Consider the following 18240-nt stretch of genomic DNA (forward strand, 5'->3'; position numbering starts at 1 on the left):
ACCTAAATAATAAAACTTAAATAAAAAAAAGACAACATTTTTTGTAATCTGAATGTTGACTGTGAATTACGCCTGTTTTTTTTTTGATAAGAGTTATGAGAGTATATGCCTAAATCGAGTTTTAGAACTCAAAACATATAGTATTAGTTCAGGGCACTCAAAAGTAATAGGCTACAGATCACCTGTTGTCATTCCCCATTTAGGAGAAAGAAACATTTTTTGGCATCATGAGTCAACATCAGAAAGTCAGATTGTAGTGTGGAGTGGGTATTTTTGTGATTCACAATAAACATGCTGGATACAAGAATATTCCAAGGAATCTATTTTTTTTTTCAATTTTTGAGCTGGGATATTGCATGATAATTTGTAATATTGACTTCTTCAGATATTGCATGATGTCATATATGTCATATATGGATAAACTCCCCAACATTCAGTTAAATTGGGGATACCATTCTATAAACCCCCCTATACACAAAACATAAACACAAACTCAGCAAACATACATGTTTTCTTGGCATCCCTGGCAGGTTGACCCTGCAGCAGACAACACTGCATTTAAATACCTCATTTAATGAGGGTGGTGAAGAAAACTTTTCTTTACCCACTCAAGAAAATGAAAAACTCTATGAATGACAACCAAATGAGTGTATTATCACAAAAGTATAAAGCCAAAACCAAGAGACAGTCCAACACTTCTATTATTTACCTCTTGACGCCAGGCATAAAACAATGTGTACTTGTTTTATTTCTTTGTGAGCGACTCTCTGACGCTGGGTAAGTATATATGTCTGTTTGAGTATTTAATTAGAAATATTTGTTTGAACTTCTTCCTTAATGATGAAAATAATCTGAGCATGTAGTCTACAGAGCACTGAAAAACATGATAACATGCAAAGTGCATTGCATATAGCAAATACAAATATGTTGCTAGCTGCAGCATTGAAGTCAGCAAGTCTCATTATTGTAAAGTGAAATCTGCCAACTGCTCTGCTACGTTGGTGAGGAAAATTGTCTTACTCAGGGATGTTTAGTATTATATCAAGACTAGTTTATTATTTTTAATGCTTTTATAAAAAAACACTCAAGTAAGCAGGAGTGAAAGAGCCATGCATAGCTCACTAACTACCAGAACGAACACTGGCATTTAGAAATCCAGAATTAGGCTGCAGAAATACTGGGCTACATTTATAATGCTGTATTTTACCTTTGTCAGAAGGAACACTAGGTAGATTACTTTTTGGCTCAAATGTATGTCCGGAAAAAAAATAGATTTTAGTATCTGCAGAGTTGCATGGGATTATGATAGAGGTGCAACTTTTTTTCCAGACCTGACAAAGTAGCATCAGTGAGAAGTGGTCTTCCATGACATTGTCACAAGTTGTCTCTCTTTGAACCACATTTGGTAGATAAAAACCACTGTCAGCTGTTAACCCAAAAGACTTTTGGATCTGCTCTGAACTTAGTCATAGAGCCAAATAAGTCAGATCTTTATACTTGTCCTGTTTTCAACACATCACATCAAACAATATATTCTACCTATTGACAAGTGCTTATGAAATAATCAATGGTATACACTTCAGTCAGTTTTGAAACTTTGATTTATCAGCATAGGTCCAATTTTCTTTACTGTAGTCCCAATTTTTGTTCTCCCCTTTACACTAAAAATTAGCACAAACCACCTAAACTGACGATACACTAATATATTTGTTTCAGAAGAACAGAAACCCATACAAATAGATAATTTACTAAAGGCATAGGGGTAGCTCACATACCAAAGTGAATGTTTAAGTGTATATTTACAAAAAGTGAATGTTAGTGAATTGGCAAGGCAATGTTATTTTGAATGCTCATTAACACTGTAGCAAAATACTATTTTTTTCAATTTCATCTGTCATGATTGAATATTCAGAGTAAAAGACGCTTCACCTTATTTTTTTTTAATCACTTTCCAAAGCTCAATCTGCTAAACCCACAGCCTCTATATCTTTGATAAATCTACCCCTCTGCCATAATTTTGGCTGCCACTAAACTGCAAAGTTAAACTTCCAAATGTTTTACAAGGCAATGTATTATGTTTTTGTGATTATTCGGGAAACTACTTTTTTTCATTGACTGATCAGTGCTGAATATTTATTAATGGAAAACCATATTTTCCTGCATTTCTTTTGATTAAAACGCTGACACTACTTACAGGAAATGTAAGTCTAAATAAATGCTGGATACCAGCTGTGTACAAATGTCTTAAGGAGAGAGAAGATTAACTTCACCACTCATCAGAAAAGTATTAAAAACTTTCTTTTACAGGGTGAATATTTATTTTATCCTAATAGTGACAGGGTCACTTGAATTCTGTGTTACATTTGCATTATTACCCCAGACACTGACACACTTAGTAGATGATTTTATGCTGAAAATGATGCTGTATTTAAATGAGTTGCTAAAAATATAAAAACAGATTGCTGTAGCATGGTGAGTAATTCACAGTCGGATACAGATCTCTTCCAAGTGAACTACAGTGAATGTGGTTTTTTAGAGGTATGTGAATGGTTAAGGTACTTCTTATGTCTAAGAGGGCTATTAATATGTGTTATGAGTTTATGTGTTTAGAGCATGTGGTTTGTGTTGTGTGTTTCTACAGAGAAATGCTTAATATGCTGGAAGCAATTGCAAACAAAAAGGTTACTGTTGATTTAGAAAAGTGTGAGCATGCAGGGAGGGGTATTGGGACAATTTTGTTACAAACGTAAACATTTCTCATAGAAGATACTTGCTAATCCCATAAAGTACTTGTAATAACACTGACATTCATAACTTTACCATAACCTGGACCTGACAGTTTTCTAGAAATGACTATAGCCATGTAAAGCAAGTCTGCTGATACCTGGTGGTGCGTACACTACATATCAACAGGCTTTTATTAGGCACATGCAAAGTAACCAAAAGTTCCTTCATAATTCTATTTGTACTTGCTGGATTGCAAAATCTGATTGGCTGCTATGGGGAACTATACGTTATCATCATTACTGTTCATTGCACTTACAGAACTAAATAAGTTTGTGTGTGTAATAAAGAATTACAAGCATTTGTGTATTTTTTAAAATAAAAGCTTTGTTGTTGACAGTGTTCAATCATATTACCTTGGGGGTTTATATATGTATACTTAAGCTTTTCTGAAAACAGTAGACAAAATAGCCCTGCCAATAAACAGTTAAAAATTAAATATAATCATTTATATTTTTTTAAAAACTATCTAAGGTAGAAATACTTTATAAGTAAACAAATAATTGTAATGTTTAAGGCATATGTACATCAGATGAATGTATGCCATCAACTTGACTACTAGACAGATTCCTTCAAAAGAATTTAACTTTTTGAGGGTCACATACTTGAAACCACACAAAAGGGCTTTAGCGCTAAACTGATGCCTGGAAAAATAATTCTTCTGTGTGCCTGTGTTCAAACCTGCATCTTCTCATGCTGCACCTTTTCTCAGAAAACCTTTGCCAACAGATATTTGGCGCACTCAGACTTATAGCGGTCAATTCACAGATGAGTCAAATCAACTTCATTTGGATTCATTCGCCAAAAAATGTGTTGAAAATGCGTCAAGATCTTCTACTGCCAACTCTCCAGTGTGCAGTTACGGTCAAAGTGAAAAGAGTTTCAAGCATTAGGGAAAAGTGATATTGCCGGTGTTTGTGCCTAAGTATTTCTTTGTAAACAGAGGTCTGAATAATTGTATATACAGTGTACTCCTGAAACATAACTATTGAAAGAAATAGTCACCTAAAAAGTGTGTAAGGTGCTTTACAAAGTACTTTAAATTTTTAACAAAAATATATTATTTTGTTTTATTGGATGTTTCAGCAAGACTTTTTTTTTTTACATTCTTAAAAAATAGGCCTTGTTTTCTAGTTATTATACTAAGGTCCACATATGCCCAAATAATAAAAAGAAGATAGGAGCTGCCCTCAAAGAACTGACACAAATATCGTTGGCCAAATTTAATTAAAAAAATGACAGCATGGGGAAAATGGGATCTTCTATGAGTGCCTATACTGAATTCATATTTTACACAGGAACAGTGGTGATAAAAAAAACACTGAAATTAAAATATAGGCCTTGTGCAATGTTTGTGGGCTATTAGAGTGTACCTGTGCATGCGTATGCGCTTTATCAATGCTGCTTGTGAATGTAATGATAAATACTCATACTTAAGCTTTCTTTTTTCAGTTTTTTCAGTTTATGTTTCAGTTTATTTTTAGAAGATGCTCTTTTGTTTGGCATATGTGCATTTTACATTATAATTTTTTAAATCTTTATACAATAACTTAAAATTACATTATTTGTTTTTTAATGCACAGTGCAAAAAAAGACATTTATTTCCCCCTCCTATTGTGTGTTACTTCCCCCACCTTCTAGATTGTAAGCTCTTTGAGGCAGGGCCCTCTCCTGCTCCTATGTCACTGTCTGTATCTGTCTGTCATTTGCAACCCCTATTTAATGTACAGCACTGCGTAATATGTTGGTGCTATATAAACCTTATTTATTAATAACAATAATATATTAATAAATACATTAAACATAAGCATGCACTTTGCTAGATTAGTTAGGAGATCGCATTCACTCATAAAACTAGATTGTAAGCTCTTCGGGGCAAAGTCCTCTCCTCCTGTATCACTGTCCTGTACTAGTCTGTCATTGTACTGTACTAGTCTGTCATTTGCAACCCCTATTTAATGTACAGCGCTGCGTAACATGTTGGCGCTTTATAAATCCTCTTTAATATTAATATTAATAATGATAAAAAAGGAAAAACCCGCAAAACAACCTATTACTTTGCCTATAGATTCCTCCCCAGCATTGCTTATTAGTAGATCAGGTCCAGTGTGTGACTGCAGGAAAGATTTTTTGTAATCGGTATAAATCAAAATAATTTGATATTCATATCAAATTGTCCACATTACTGTTAGGTGTCTTCTATTGTTAACAATTGATCTGGCTTTCGTTAACTGGAAGCTTTGTGTTGAAGCTGGCTGTACAATATTCTTAAAATATTGTATAGCTGAAATTAGGACACAAATACAAGTTTTTATCTTACAAATAAAAAATGTTTTTTGCTGATGAAGTTTTATATTATAACACACTACTTGTATTTACCTTTGAATCAAATGGATTCTACTACTATGAATATATTTTGGACACTGGACAGAAATGTGAGTAAGCCACAACATGCCATGTAATATGTTAAGGTAATATTGGCTTGTGAATATTAGTGTCTTACTTGGAGCATGATAGTTTAGGGTAAATGTATTCTACAATATTCACATGTTAAAACAAAAAAACAATTTTTATATATTATACATTTTATAACAGTAATTCCCATGTTATTATTTTTGCTGTTTAAATTATCTTTTTACTTTACCAGTATATGATACATCGTTTCATTGTGGTCCTGAGTTTATGATAATATTAGAGAAAAGTAGGACATTTACATACTTTTCTTTTTTAAATATACTAAATTCATAAATAAAAACATATGTATTCATTTTATTTGGCCACCTTTATTATAAACAGAAACATATATTTTACAATGTCTCTTTTAGTTTCTACTCACATTGAAGCATAAAATATACACCAAAAATATTTCTCAATGCTTTGCCAAATAGGATTTACCAACATTGGTTGAATTTAGACTTCAGTGTTAAAAGTGTTTTGTAATAACCCTGCACACCACAAAACTCCTCACCAAATCAAGTCACCTTTGATCAGAAAGCTGTAAATGTTATTTAACATTCTAATATTTTAGTGATGTAACAATGACTTATAGACTGATTTACATTCAAACAACCAGTATTTTGCTTAGTGTAACGTGTGGCAGAATATAAACAACAATATTTTATATGTAATCAAATATTTATTATAGAAGATCATCTGCCAGCATAGCAGGATTGCTATTAATGGGTATATACACTCCCAGGTTACTTTGAGGGGAATAACTAATTGGTCAAATTTAACTTTCCTAACCAAATACTACCCTGTATCCCTTTTTGGATTGTTGGCATTTGGGCTGCTTACATACATGCTTGACCAGGTTGTATCATACATATTTGATTTAACACAATTGAAAATACAATTTGCTACAATTCAGGTCTTTTCTGCCTAGTAATTGTACTGCAAAACACTTCAGTATTCCTCCTTGCCAACCTAGACTGAAATTGTTGACACTAAATAAACAGGGTAAAACTTTGAGTTACAATACATGCAATTAATAAAACAAGGTAACAAAATTATATATCTGAAGTTATCAAATGAATACTGGCCTTTAAAATGTCATAAAAGCATGCTTGCTCAGGCATGTATTTACTGTTTGGACTCTATTTCCTCTTAATGTCTTTTGGAGATCTAAATTACAAATTGTTACATATTTTAACTCTTCTTGCAGCCATTAAATCTTTTTCTGGTGCTTTTTCCAAAATGCACCAAAACTCACTAATTTACTCCATATCACTGGACAATAGCAGCTTCAAACTAAAAGTGATCTCAGCTTTGTTTACAGCATGTTGATTTTGTTTCACTTACATCAGTTTCATAATAACAGTTTTTATATTAAATGTATTAATGTTCTTTATAAGGCTTTATAAGGCTACTTGTGTTTGTCAGGAAAAATATGAGCGTTAGGCATTCTGTGCATTTTTCTTTTTCTTTTTTTTTCAATGAACTTTAAAGCTATTTTGATAAAATCATAAAAAAAAGCATAGAACAAATTAGGCAACAGGCTTCCTTGCATTTAAAAATTCATATAGATTCTACAGCCTTGAGACTGATTATTTTTACTACTGCCCACATAATCCCCCGAATACTGATAGAGATTGATATGCACAAACTGGTTGTGCCTGGAATAGGCACATAATAATAAATATAAATATATATATATATATATATATATATATATATATGTATAATGCATGTGGTTTGTTGATGATATGATCATCACAATCAATAAAGCAACAATGTTGCAATTACAATTCATAAGGAGTCATATCTTTTGTCAATAACATTACAAATCTGCTATGGGCTCTGGCATGTTAAACAATTCCATGCAGAATCCAATCATAGGGCAGTATTAAAAAAATAAAAAAGCCAACCCCATGGTGTGAGATTAAAGCTGATAGGCTGGCATCTCAAAAAGGGTCTAAGATTTAAAAAAAAAATGTGCCAAAACCATTCTGCTTGACCCCCTAAGATTCCATTGCTTTTAAGCCAGCAATGGGAATGTGATTTTAAAAGCTAACAGTGGTTTCTACATTGTCTCGGCCTGCTCTACAATTCTGTGTATTGCCTGATGCATGACAGGTTTGCACTAGAATCTATGTTTACATTAGCAATATGGCATCAGTAAGCAGAAAAACACAAATATACCACCCCTGAGGGATACATTTGAAAGTACATTTCATATAGTGGTATTTTGTGTTTAGTCAAACTTATTTCCAACTGTAAATCAGAGCAAATGTTACTTTTGTAATAAACCTGCAGTAAAGGTATGCACTGATTAGCTTTATATTTGTATCATGATTTATATGCATTCATTTCTATTTAGTGGTGATACAGATTTAAGTAGATGGGTTACAAAGAAGATGTGCACATTTTTATTTGCACATATGTACGTCTATCACTGTGTAACAATAAAATTAAAGGTAAAAAAATAATAATACCTTTAGCAAATTACCAAATACCTCCTATTTGTTATATTGTTACACTAGCATGAATACAATAAATAGAGCCCTAAATACAAGCAACTGATTTTTGTTGGTAAAAGGGTGAAATCCTGAGAAAAGAAAAGACTTGTAAAATTACTACAAGCAGCATGTTTTCATATAGGAGACCCAGAATCCATCTTAATCATTTAAACTTAGGAGAAGTACAGTTAGTTAAGATTTCCTCCCATACGTCGTGCCATTAAGGCCTAGTGTCGACGGTTCATGGTGACAGCCCCACAGCAGGTCTGCATGTCCAGTCACACCAGGTGCTGTGACACAATAATACTTTACAAGGAGATATCTCTCTTAATTGCCAGTAAGCATGAATACCTCTACAGGGTCCCACTTGTCCTAAACGGGAGACGGTACTTAACCCCTCCCTGCCAGAGAGGGTTGCAATGCACGCTTACTGGTTCCTAGGGTCTGGAAAGCATTTAAATACCCAAACATGACAGCCTAATTATAATTTTATGTAAATTGTTTTTCTTTTCAAATATGATTGCCATTTAGCAATATGCATTGAACCAGAAACAAACATATAGATTATATATATATATATATATATATATATATATATATATATACAGCACCTAACTGCATATTGTAAATCTACTTGCATGTGACATAAATTTTTAAACCATTATTTGTATATAACTGAATGAACCTTAATGTAATAATTTGTCCCATTGTACAGATAATTAGACCCCTTTACACATAATCAAAATATTTGTGAAAATAATTCTAGATGTCTAAGAAAGTGGGAAGAGAGTCCCAAAGAAGGTTTTAGATGAATAGTGTGTATATCATGCTAGCATTTAGTGAAGGTTTCCAAGGTAAAGGATTTGGATGCTGTAGGTACGATATAAATATGGTTGCTAGGAATTACTACGGGCCTGTTTGGGGACTTTCTGAAAGCCAGACAAAGACTGATGCAAAGCAATAGATGTTTCTCTTTGTGTCCTGCCAGACTTCTAGCAGAGTGGTATTATGTCTGAGTGATTGAAGTAGCTGTGCTCACCCTACTACACAAAAAGACTCTAAATTTTACTGACAAGCATGGAGAGGCCATTTAAGAGCCCCTCTCCCTCTTTCTCTGTTGCTTTATGATGGGCAATGTTTGGGTATCTGTATGACTTAGACACTTTGGGGAAACTTGATATTGGTTGAAAAAGCAAAGTGAAAACAAAACTTGATTGGTACTAACCTAAATGTTTAGTGTACAAGAGGATAACCATTGCACATACTACACAGACTCTGGTGCTGATTTCTAATGGAAATGAAGACTGGAGGAAGGAAAGAAAGGAAAGAGAGAATAGAGAAAAAAGAAGAAAGAAGAAAAGATAAAAGAGAGAGGGGGAGAGAGAGTGCAAGAGAGAAAGAAAAGAGAGAGAGAGGAAAGAGAAAGAGAAGAGAGAGAGAAGAAAGAGAGACTGAAGAGAGAGAGAGAAGAAAGAGAGAAGAAAGGAGAGAGAGAGAGAGAGAGAGAGAGAGAGGAAAAAGAAAGAGAAGAGAGAGATAGAGAGAGAGAGAAAAAGACACTGGTGTTGATTTACTAATTGAAATGAAGACTGAAAGAAGTAAAGAAAGAAGAGAAAAGAGAGAAGAGACATTGAAAAAAAGGCTATTTCTTTTGTAGTAGAGAAGCAATGCTGAGATGACCTCATTAGCTGCGGTTATTTAGGAGAGAGAGAAAGCAAACATATTATATTTTCCAAACTCTAACACGGTGGGGGCTAATGTGTGTAAACGCTGCGGGGATGAAGGAGTCGAAGCTGCATGGTGCTCGAATGAGTCGGGGTTGGGTGCAGGAATGCTGATTACAATTTTTTCGTATCACCCTTAAAAGATATAACAAGTTACCAAAGATAAAGGAGATATTGATTCTTTTTTATTTATAACTAGAAAATTGTAAAATCACGAGCTAGTTGTCCTTATGGTCCCCGTAATAATTAGGTAGGTTAGCTAAACGCTGAATGTATTCGGAAAACAAATGAGATCTAACAACGGGAACATAATTCCAAAATAAATCGGTCAGTGATATCTTCTGCGGATTTATAAAGGAAAAAACTCACAAAAAATCACTGACTGATTTCAATGCAATCAATAATGGGGGCGTTTGTAGTAAATAAGAAGCTTTGTCCTGCTGTGGGGAGATTGGCAGGATGAAATGTGAGAAAACAGAACCGAAAAAATAAGAATAGTAAGTATATCAGTGTAAATGGTAAAAACCTCACATATATATATATATATATATATATATATATATATATATATATGATATACACATATAGCATATCATACCAATCATATACCTTCATTAGAATACTATATAATGAAGGTATTATCGTACAGGCGACATGTTTAACGCTCCTTGTAATCTGTGCCTTCAGCATTTGTTTTACATGTAGGACATCAAATTTTAATAATTGTTTTATATCTATACAGGACAGATCTCAAATTCTCTGTACCCCTGCTGGTAAATGACTATTAATCCACAAACAATAGCAGAACAGGTGCCATCACACTGAAGTCGGCCTTCTATCTGCCCACTTCTGTGAGTGGAGAATATGTGTTTGTCGTTTCAGTGTTTCATGGTGGGATATGACACAAAATAATACATGTGCTATTAAAATAAATTAGGCTGTAAATGTAGGGGGTCAGCTAACAAAAGTTCACATATTTTTTAACTGGAATCAATCCTAGGTGAAAGTTGTGTATTGTGTCTTTTTTTTTTCATCTTCAGGTAAGCCTGCTGGTGTATGTGTATCGCTCAGGGGTACAGGTGAACAAATAGAGCTTTATAGCTGAATACAGAACAATAGGCTCTGTTTATCTGAGAGATCTGCCTCCTGCCCTCTCATTATCCTGGGCTGAATTTCAATCATTCACTCTGCTCATTAACAGAAAGTGAATCCATGTAGATTAAGCAAAACTCCCTGTGAGTTATTTTTAAGTTCTAAAGGGTGTGCTTATTGTGAAATATTACACGCTACATATTACGTAGAACAGGCCATAATACTAACAACGTTTGTTTTGAATCAGGATTTAAGTAGAAGAAAACCTGAATAGAAATTCCCAGGTGCCAGGTTGCCGCCCTGGTACCTTGATGGGTATGAATGATGTGGCTGGACGTCGTAGTAATATGTATCATGTGGTGTATATATTAGGTCATTTACAATAAACTAGGCTGAGTTGCTTACTGTTGGTAGTCCTGCTTGCAGAAGAGTTTTCTGTCCCGGAAATAGCAGCTGGTGGTGAGAGGCTGCTGACATACTGTACACTGCAAACATTCCTCATGCCAGGACGACTCATTCACCCTCATCAAAAATCGGTCTGAGATGGGTCGTTGGCAGCCCTCACACATTGCTTGGTGCTGGCACTCTGAGCCTAGAGGGACACACATGAAACACATCATTGATTGTTACATCACATTGTAATATAGGGATATCCTTTAGATGTCATCAATATCTATCAAATGTCTTCACTCGACAAATCAAAGCCTTGTGTGTATACATTAAGCAAAAATAATAACAATACATATTTTATTATCTCTCTCGTTGTATATATATATATATATATATATATATATGTGTGTGAAAAAACTGTAACATTTCCATATATATATATATATATATATATATTTATATATATATATGAAAATGTTACAGTTTTTTCATGAAATACAAATGATGCGACTTTCCATATATTACATATATTATGTCTCTTTGGAGTAAAGTCACCAAAATACAGGTAAGGTTACAGTAATACGCTTTAAAGAATGGATGTACTATGTGGTAATTTTAAACAGGACATATATATATATATATATATATATATATATATATATATATATATATATATACATATATATGTGTGTGTGTGTCAATTAACAATACAATAGTTCTTCTGTTGTAAATACAGCAGAGGTGGATGAAAATATCAGAGTGGCCTTGTTGAAAATTAGCTGAAGCATTAACATCTAGCTGATTTAATAACCCTACCAACCGATATGTATCTACCAAGATAAATAGTATTTACCTTATAAAAGAAAGTCTGTAAATCCGAAAATACCGAAGAGAGCATTTTGTCTTTCCATGTACTTTTAGATTGCAGTTATAAAAATAAATGAAACGCCTGATTTTAAAAGCATGCATCACGCTGATAATACTACCAAAGTTAGAAAAATACAGGTGGACTACTTACATAAACTTATCTTGATTTTTATTGCGACTATAATTACAAACTATGATGTTTCCATTTCAGTGCAGAGATACAGTAAAGTATATATATATATATATATATATATATATATATATATATATATATATAGATATATATATTATACAACCGTTGAGACTGATTTACTACAGTGTCTATTCACTTAAATTATTCAATCCTATAAAAAAAATTCTGTTTCCTTTGTTTTTGGATAATTCAAAATTCACTGAGAAAAGATTCTCAACTCTTATAGTAAATCAGTTCAACAGATTATACACACTGTGTTTATTTTTCAGTAATATGCAAAGTATGTGTTTAATTTACTGTTTCAATTATTGCATTATTTTAGCGTCTTTAATTCGGAGTGTTTGTCAATAGATGGTTTAGTATGTATTTAATTTAGAGGTTTTCAGCCACTGCATTATTATACTTTGTATTTCATTTCGGAAGATTCGGTCAGTGTCTTATATTACTATGTATATAATTCACATTGTTCAGTTCGCTGCATTATATTAATATGATTTTAATTTATAGTGTTTCAATCACTGCAGTATTTTATTATGTTTTTAATTTACTCACTTAAGTATTTTACTTATTTTTTATGAAGTGAAAGGTGCTGAGCAAACTTGAAAAAAGTCATAGAACTTTCTTATCTGTGCCCAGGTGTCAATGAAGCTTGACATAAGATACTCAAGCTGATGTTTCATATTTTACTACAAAGACTACACAATAATATTGTCCCAGATTATAAAGTATAGTAATTGAACTTTCAGATCATGTACTAGCCTTAGCAAAAACTGTCAGTCTTTAGGATGAGTGCCTAGCTAGCCCCATGACTGCTCTTCAGTAACATCATTTTTTAATTCGGAGCTACTAATGAACCTGATACAATGTTTATTCTTTAGACATGAAAACCCAAGAATTGACTTGATAAGAAGAGGTGACACTTACCCAAAAGGACTCCTAAGGTGGCAGTGGTAGCCCTGAGTGGGTGATCTTCCATTTTAATACTCTCCAGCATCTTGGCACAGTCAGTCTGCCCTCTGTTAAAACACCTCTCCAAGGACTCAGGACCTGTTGCAATATCCATAGCAGGCTCAGATGCCGGTCCACGCACAGCAGCAAAATATTAATAATAATAGAGATAAGTTGGGAAGAAGTTTCTAACTACTGGCTGATCGTAAATTAAAGTTTGATCCTTATCCCAAATCCTGCATCGGGATATTATTCAAATGAATCTGCTCATCAGACGAAGAGTGATCCACAGGAGCTGCACAGATAACAAAATGAAGAAGAGAGGGGCTGCTAGGGATCACCTTCCTCTAAACTGGAGGAAGAGGTACAGGGGTGCCGCGCAGACCTGAAGGGGACAGGGTGTGCGGCACAAATACTCTCCAAATGCCAGCGTTAAAGGGGAGGAGGTGATAAATCCCAGTGAAGGCTCTCTGTAGGATGTCCAAAGAGAGAGCCTGACTCTGTGTGCCATGCACAGTCCTGAAAATCTGCATTCAGCAGGGATTGCTAAAGCGGATGGATACTCCACCCAGTCACCTCCTCTCGCTCCCTCTTCTCGCTCTACAAACTTGCTGACATTTGAACTCTATAGCTACTGAGCAGCTTGTATCCCTCCGCGCCTGTGATGCGGTTACCGCACTTTTGCACAGTCAAATTATATCCCTTCCTAACAATTTGGGAAGGGGGGAGAGGGGGGGTACCAAACTCTTGTTTTTCTGTTCTGAAATTTTTTGCCCCCTCTTTATAGTTCTCCCTAGAAATTAAATAGGCAGGTTATAATTAAAAATAAAGGGCTTTTTTTTACTAAGCCTGACACCTGAATCAATATACCATAGGCTCCTAGTTTATTTTTTACTTTATTACCTTTAGGCTGAAATTAGATATTTTATGCAGCTGATAAATGTTCTTATGGACACCTGCGAATATATGGTATGTAGAAATGGCTTTTTATTCTCTTTTATTCTGTTTGTGACTATTCAATGTAAAATATACCAAATCTGTACCCATTTCATTGCATAGGGGAATTAATAATCATTGAAGTTGGTGGCAGCAGGTTCGTTGCGATTGCAGTGCCAAAACCACTTACCAAAATAGCTTTGTTGAATGCATGAATTAATGCCATTACCTCAAATATCTATTGAGGTTCATAAATGTACAGCCTGCTTGCTGGGTATGTTATTAGGTGTGCGACAATGGAACACAGATAGCAAATATTCATTGAAAATATATAATATAGCAATAAATGCGATCAGGGTGACACAATATTGTTTTTTTTTTCTTTTGCTTACTCAACCAAGGCTGGGCAGTGCTTTGTAAATAAAAAACACTTGAAAATAGCCTAAATGAATGAATTCTGGTTTAATCAACCTTTCTTAAAGAAATTTTCCGCTTAGGAAAAAAAGAAAGTTTGTGAAATTGTGAATAGAGTCTTTTTTTAAAGGGGGTGAAAGAAGGGGGTGGTGTTGATATTGATGCTATTATGAGTGAGCAGGAGAAGTGTGTCTTCATTGTCTTTAGCACAAAAGATTCAAAATTCAGTGACCTCCCCAAACTGCACCTGGCGATCCCAGCTGATAGCAAAGCAGACCGAGAATTTCCCATTTATCCTCGGCATTGGTACCAATATCGCACAATGCTGCTTTAATATCCTGTTTAGAAGGCGCTTCTCCAGATTTTGCCATCAGATATGTCTGGATTTTAAATGACAATATTTATCTTCTAGCCACCGTCTCTTAGATAAGGCTGCCTATTTTCTATCATTTCTTCTTTTTAATTTTACAAAGGCAAAATGATCTATGTAAGGTAGTGTAAATATTACTTAATTACATTTTTGCCTGCCTAAAACTGATTGATAACTGGTAATTTTTTTTGCACATTGAGTAAGAGACATTTGAAAAAAAAAGTAATAAACGGGGTTTCTTGGTTTCTTTTAAATACATTTCTCTACTTATTTTGCTAGAATTTTCTAAAATAAAAAATTTTAGAAAAAAAATGCAAAATTGTTGTTTAAATTGGATTGGTACCGAAAACATACACGTGTGTGCACTTGTAGCAGACATAGATGTGTTTCTATTGTCACATTATAGGTTTTAATTGTTGCATGTGTTACTGTTTGTTGAAGGTACTTTATCTGACACATAGGCAGGTACCTAGGTACCTTTTTACATTTATAGGATTTCCCTGTCTGATACACTGGTTACAAAGCTTTAGTAGAGGGAGGGGGGCTTTTAAATTTGGGACCATGAAATTCTGCATTTTGCCCAGTAGGATGGAGACAGTTCATCCCTCAACAGGGGATTTCAAAAGAGTTGAAAAATACCGTCTAGAAAATCCCTTTTCTTCATTGATTCTTGATCAGACTTTCACCCCCTGAGTGTCTAAATACTTTAAGGTATTACTAATTTATGTTTAAAGGACTCTGAAAACGCAAAGCTTCCATCATGGGAACGTGGACGGAAAAGTTGTAAGCACACTAAATGGCACAATTCGAACCAATCTGATAAAATTGTCGCAGATTGCTCCTTTTTAAGTTAGCTCATAAGTGCAAACAATTCAAATAACATATAAAAATTATACGAGAATAAAGAAGCAAACAGATAGTCTGATTTTTCTGCATCTTTGGGTTTGCTTTATACCATTGTTTCGGAATTAGCAGGTATATATTTCTGTTTGTGTCTATTGTAGTCTGAAAGACCAGTTTTATTTAATTTGTCCCTCAATAGTTTCCCCTGGGATTTTGGAAGCAGGTATTTCTGTAGGAAGAATTTTTGCCATCGGGTGAGTTTGAAGGGGGAATCCCTTTGACTGGGATTCTTCAAAGCTCGCTGGTCCCTTTGACTTGGAAAATTAAGCGATGTGAGGGTTAGAGCACTTCAGGTTTAGTAATTCCATCACAAACACGAAAAAAGGAAAAAGGTCAGCCAGAAAAATATGGACTGTAAATAGGATAATTGCTGCAAATGAAGTGTCCCATTCTTTACACTAAAATCGGAGGAGCGCCAGTTACTTGAAGCACTACCTGCTTGGTATTAGAATTCAACAAATGCACCTGATATAACTTACATGTTTCTGATCTAAGCATAAGTCCCTTTTTTAACTTCTTTATTTAATCCTTTCTTCTTTGTCCTCTTTCTTTCTTGTTAAACAAACTACACTTCTATTGAACAAAACCTTACAGTAGCACTGATTTTTGGAAACAGCTGAAGAATTTTATGCTTCAGACATTAGCTTATGTGGGTGTTAAGCAAAAACACTGCTGTATATTTTCTTTATTCTGCATTGCATCTTCTTTTTCTGCTGCCTACCATTATGTGTCTGCTACTAGCTCGCACCCCCTCTTCCCTCTTTCCCAGGAGGAGGCAGCAGCTTGTCTTGGTGGCCACATATTAGATAGAGGATGGGCTAGAATCCCTTCAGTGTTATTAGTAGAGGTGAGATCACTGTGGATTCATCCTGAAGTTACAGATATAATAATGTATATTTAGGAATTACGTACAAGTCCACAGCGCTATTTTGTAAAAAGTAGAGGAAAGGCAGCATAGGGTCAGCTTATAAATATAGTCAGTATTTCATATTTGTGTCTGTGTGCTGATATATATATATATATATATATATATATCAGCACACAGACACAAATATGAAAAAATATATATTATATTCATGCACTCCCATATTGTCCGCTTGTGTATGTATGTATGTACACTGATCATGGATTCAAATTATTATTATTATTATTAATAATAATAATAATATTAATAAACAGTATTTGTATAGCGCCAACATATTACGCAGCACTGTACAATAAATAGGGGTTGGAAATGACAGACAGACACAGCCAATCTGCAAACTTATATATATTTACAATCATAGTAGATACAACTCCATTTTTGGGACCTGTCCTATATTTCATCTATACTTTTATTAATAAATGAATCTAAACATAACTGATATAAGCAGAGGGATCTCCTGGATGCTGCAGATGAACGGTTAGTTTATCCGCACCAAGCACTCTCCATGCATTCTTATGGATCCGATTAGATGGATTTGCTATGCGACATTTAACAATCTGTTGTAAACTACAAGGAAAATACACCATAGGTATAGTACAAGCTGTCCAGATCAAAATAATTCCTGATTGTATCAGGGTTGCAATAATCCAGTTTTATTCCCATTTCTGCAGACATTTCATGCTGCTTAAAGCTCTGCCACTGGGAATCTGGTTCTAATTTCGATTCGATTCCTTTGCCTCTGCCTAGAAGCTGATTAGTCTGAATACTATATAGGCAAACAATAAGGAAAGAAGCTGTGTACATGAACACAGGTACCTTGTGCAATGTTACAGTGCAATATTACTGATAACAGTGTAATTTACAGCAAAGTCTGACTGAATAATTGTACAGCAGCTTGCACATTATTTAATATTTAATAATGATGCCCTCTCGTATTCATATTGATATGTTAACTGAGAATCCCAGTACCACTACACACTCTAGTCTTATTCGCTGCACACTCAAACCCAAGAAAAAAAACAAAAAGATAACAATAAAACGATTCCTTTCATTCCAAACAACAGTTATTGCAATCCTAATAATACAATCAGTATTCAATTAGTTGTTAAGGACAGCTGATCCAAGTTTGCATTTTTTGTACTCCAAATCAAACCAGTTCAATCAGTCCACAATGCATCTAGAAATTTAAAACACACTAAAACTGATAAATACCTATATTTGACCCAGGGTAGTAGTTTATATTTTGTTCTATTTTATTTGTTTAATGCTGTATGTTATGGGCTCGAATATGGTGAAAACAAAGCTCAATGCTTGCTGAGCTTTAATAATGATAATTTGGGTGTATATATAGTTCATATTATCAGCAAACAAGCAGGCAGATAACAAGAGACGCTGTTTGCAATACGTTGAAACCCTGACCCCTGCTGGCAAAGGGAGGCAATGCAAGTTGGAAAAGTTGACCGATTCCTGCGCTTTATTATTTTCAGTTGTGACATTTGCAAAGACATAATTATAAATTAATTGAAATCATGCCGAAATACGTTGTTTATTATATTGCTAAAAACACTTTGGACTGATACAAAGAGCCTCTAGTGATTATATTAACATGTGCTCTTATTGATAATTGATAGTGATAGTGATTCTTGTGTTTTTTTTTTTTGTTCACTGTCACACCTGCTTTCTAAGTATTTACACAAAAATAAAGGTTTGCATTCGTAAATTGTCTCAGTTCTTGC

The 18240-nt window shown here is 34.2% G+C and overlaps 1 protein-coding gene and 1 long non-coding RNA gene across 2 annotated transcripts in view; one reads left to right on the top strand and one right to left on the bottom strand.

The window, feature by feature from the left end:
• The window catches only part of LMX1B (LIM homeobox transcription factor 1 beta), a 120997-nt gene extending 107525 nt beyond the window's left edge, over nucleotides 1-13472 (bottom strand). Inside the window, exons 1-2 of the mRNA XM_072430912.1 lie at nucleotides 12933-13472; nucleotides 10964-11150 (exon numbers count right to left, since the gene is read on the bottom strand). Of these exons, the coding sequence (XP_072287013.1) occupies nucleotides 10964-11150; nucleotides 12933-13071 (326 nt within the window). The 5' untranslated portion in view covers nucleotides 13072-13472. The remainder of the gene's footprint in view (nucleotides 1-10963; nucleotides 11151-12932) is intronic.
• A 253-nt stretch (nucleotides 13473-13725) lies between these two features.
• The window catches only part of LOC140343015 (uncharacterized), a 79279-nt gene continuing 74764 nt past the window's right edge, over nucleotides 13726-18240 (top strand). Inside the window, exon 1 of the long non-coding RNA XR_011923227.1 lies at nucleotides 13726-13925. This is a non-coding gene — a long non-coding RNA (uncharacterized lncRNA). The remainder of the gene's footprint in view (nucleotides 13926-18240) is intronic.

This window comes from Pyxicephalus adspersus, chromosome Z (genome assembly GCF_032062135.1).
Source record: "Pyxicephalus adspersus chromosome Z, UCB_Pads_2.0, whole genome shotgun sequence".
Classification (NCBI taxonomy): domain Eukaryota; kingdom Metazoa; phylum Chordata; class Amphibia; order Anura; family Pyxicephalidae; genus Pyxicephalus; species Pyxicephalus adspersus.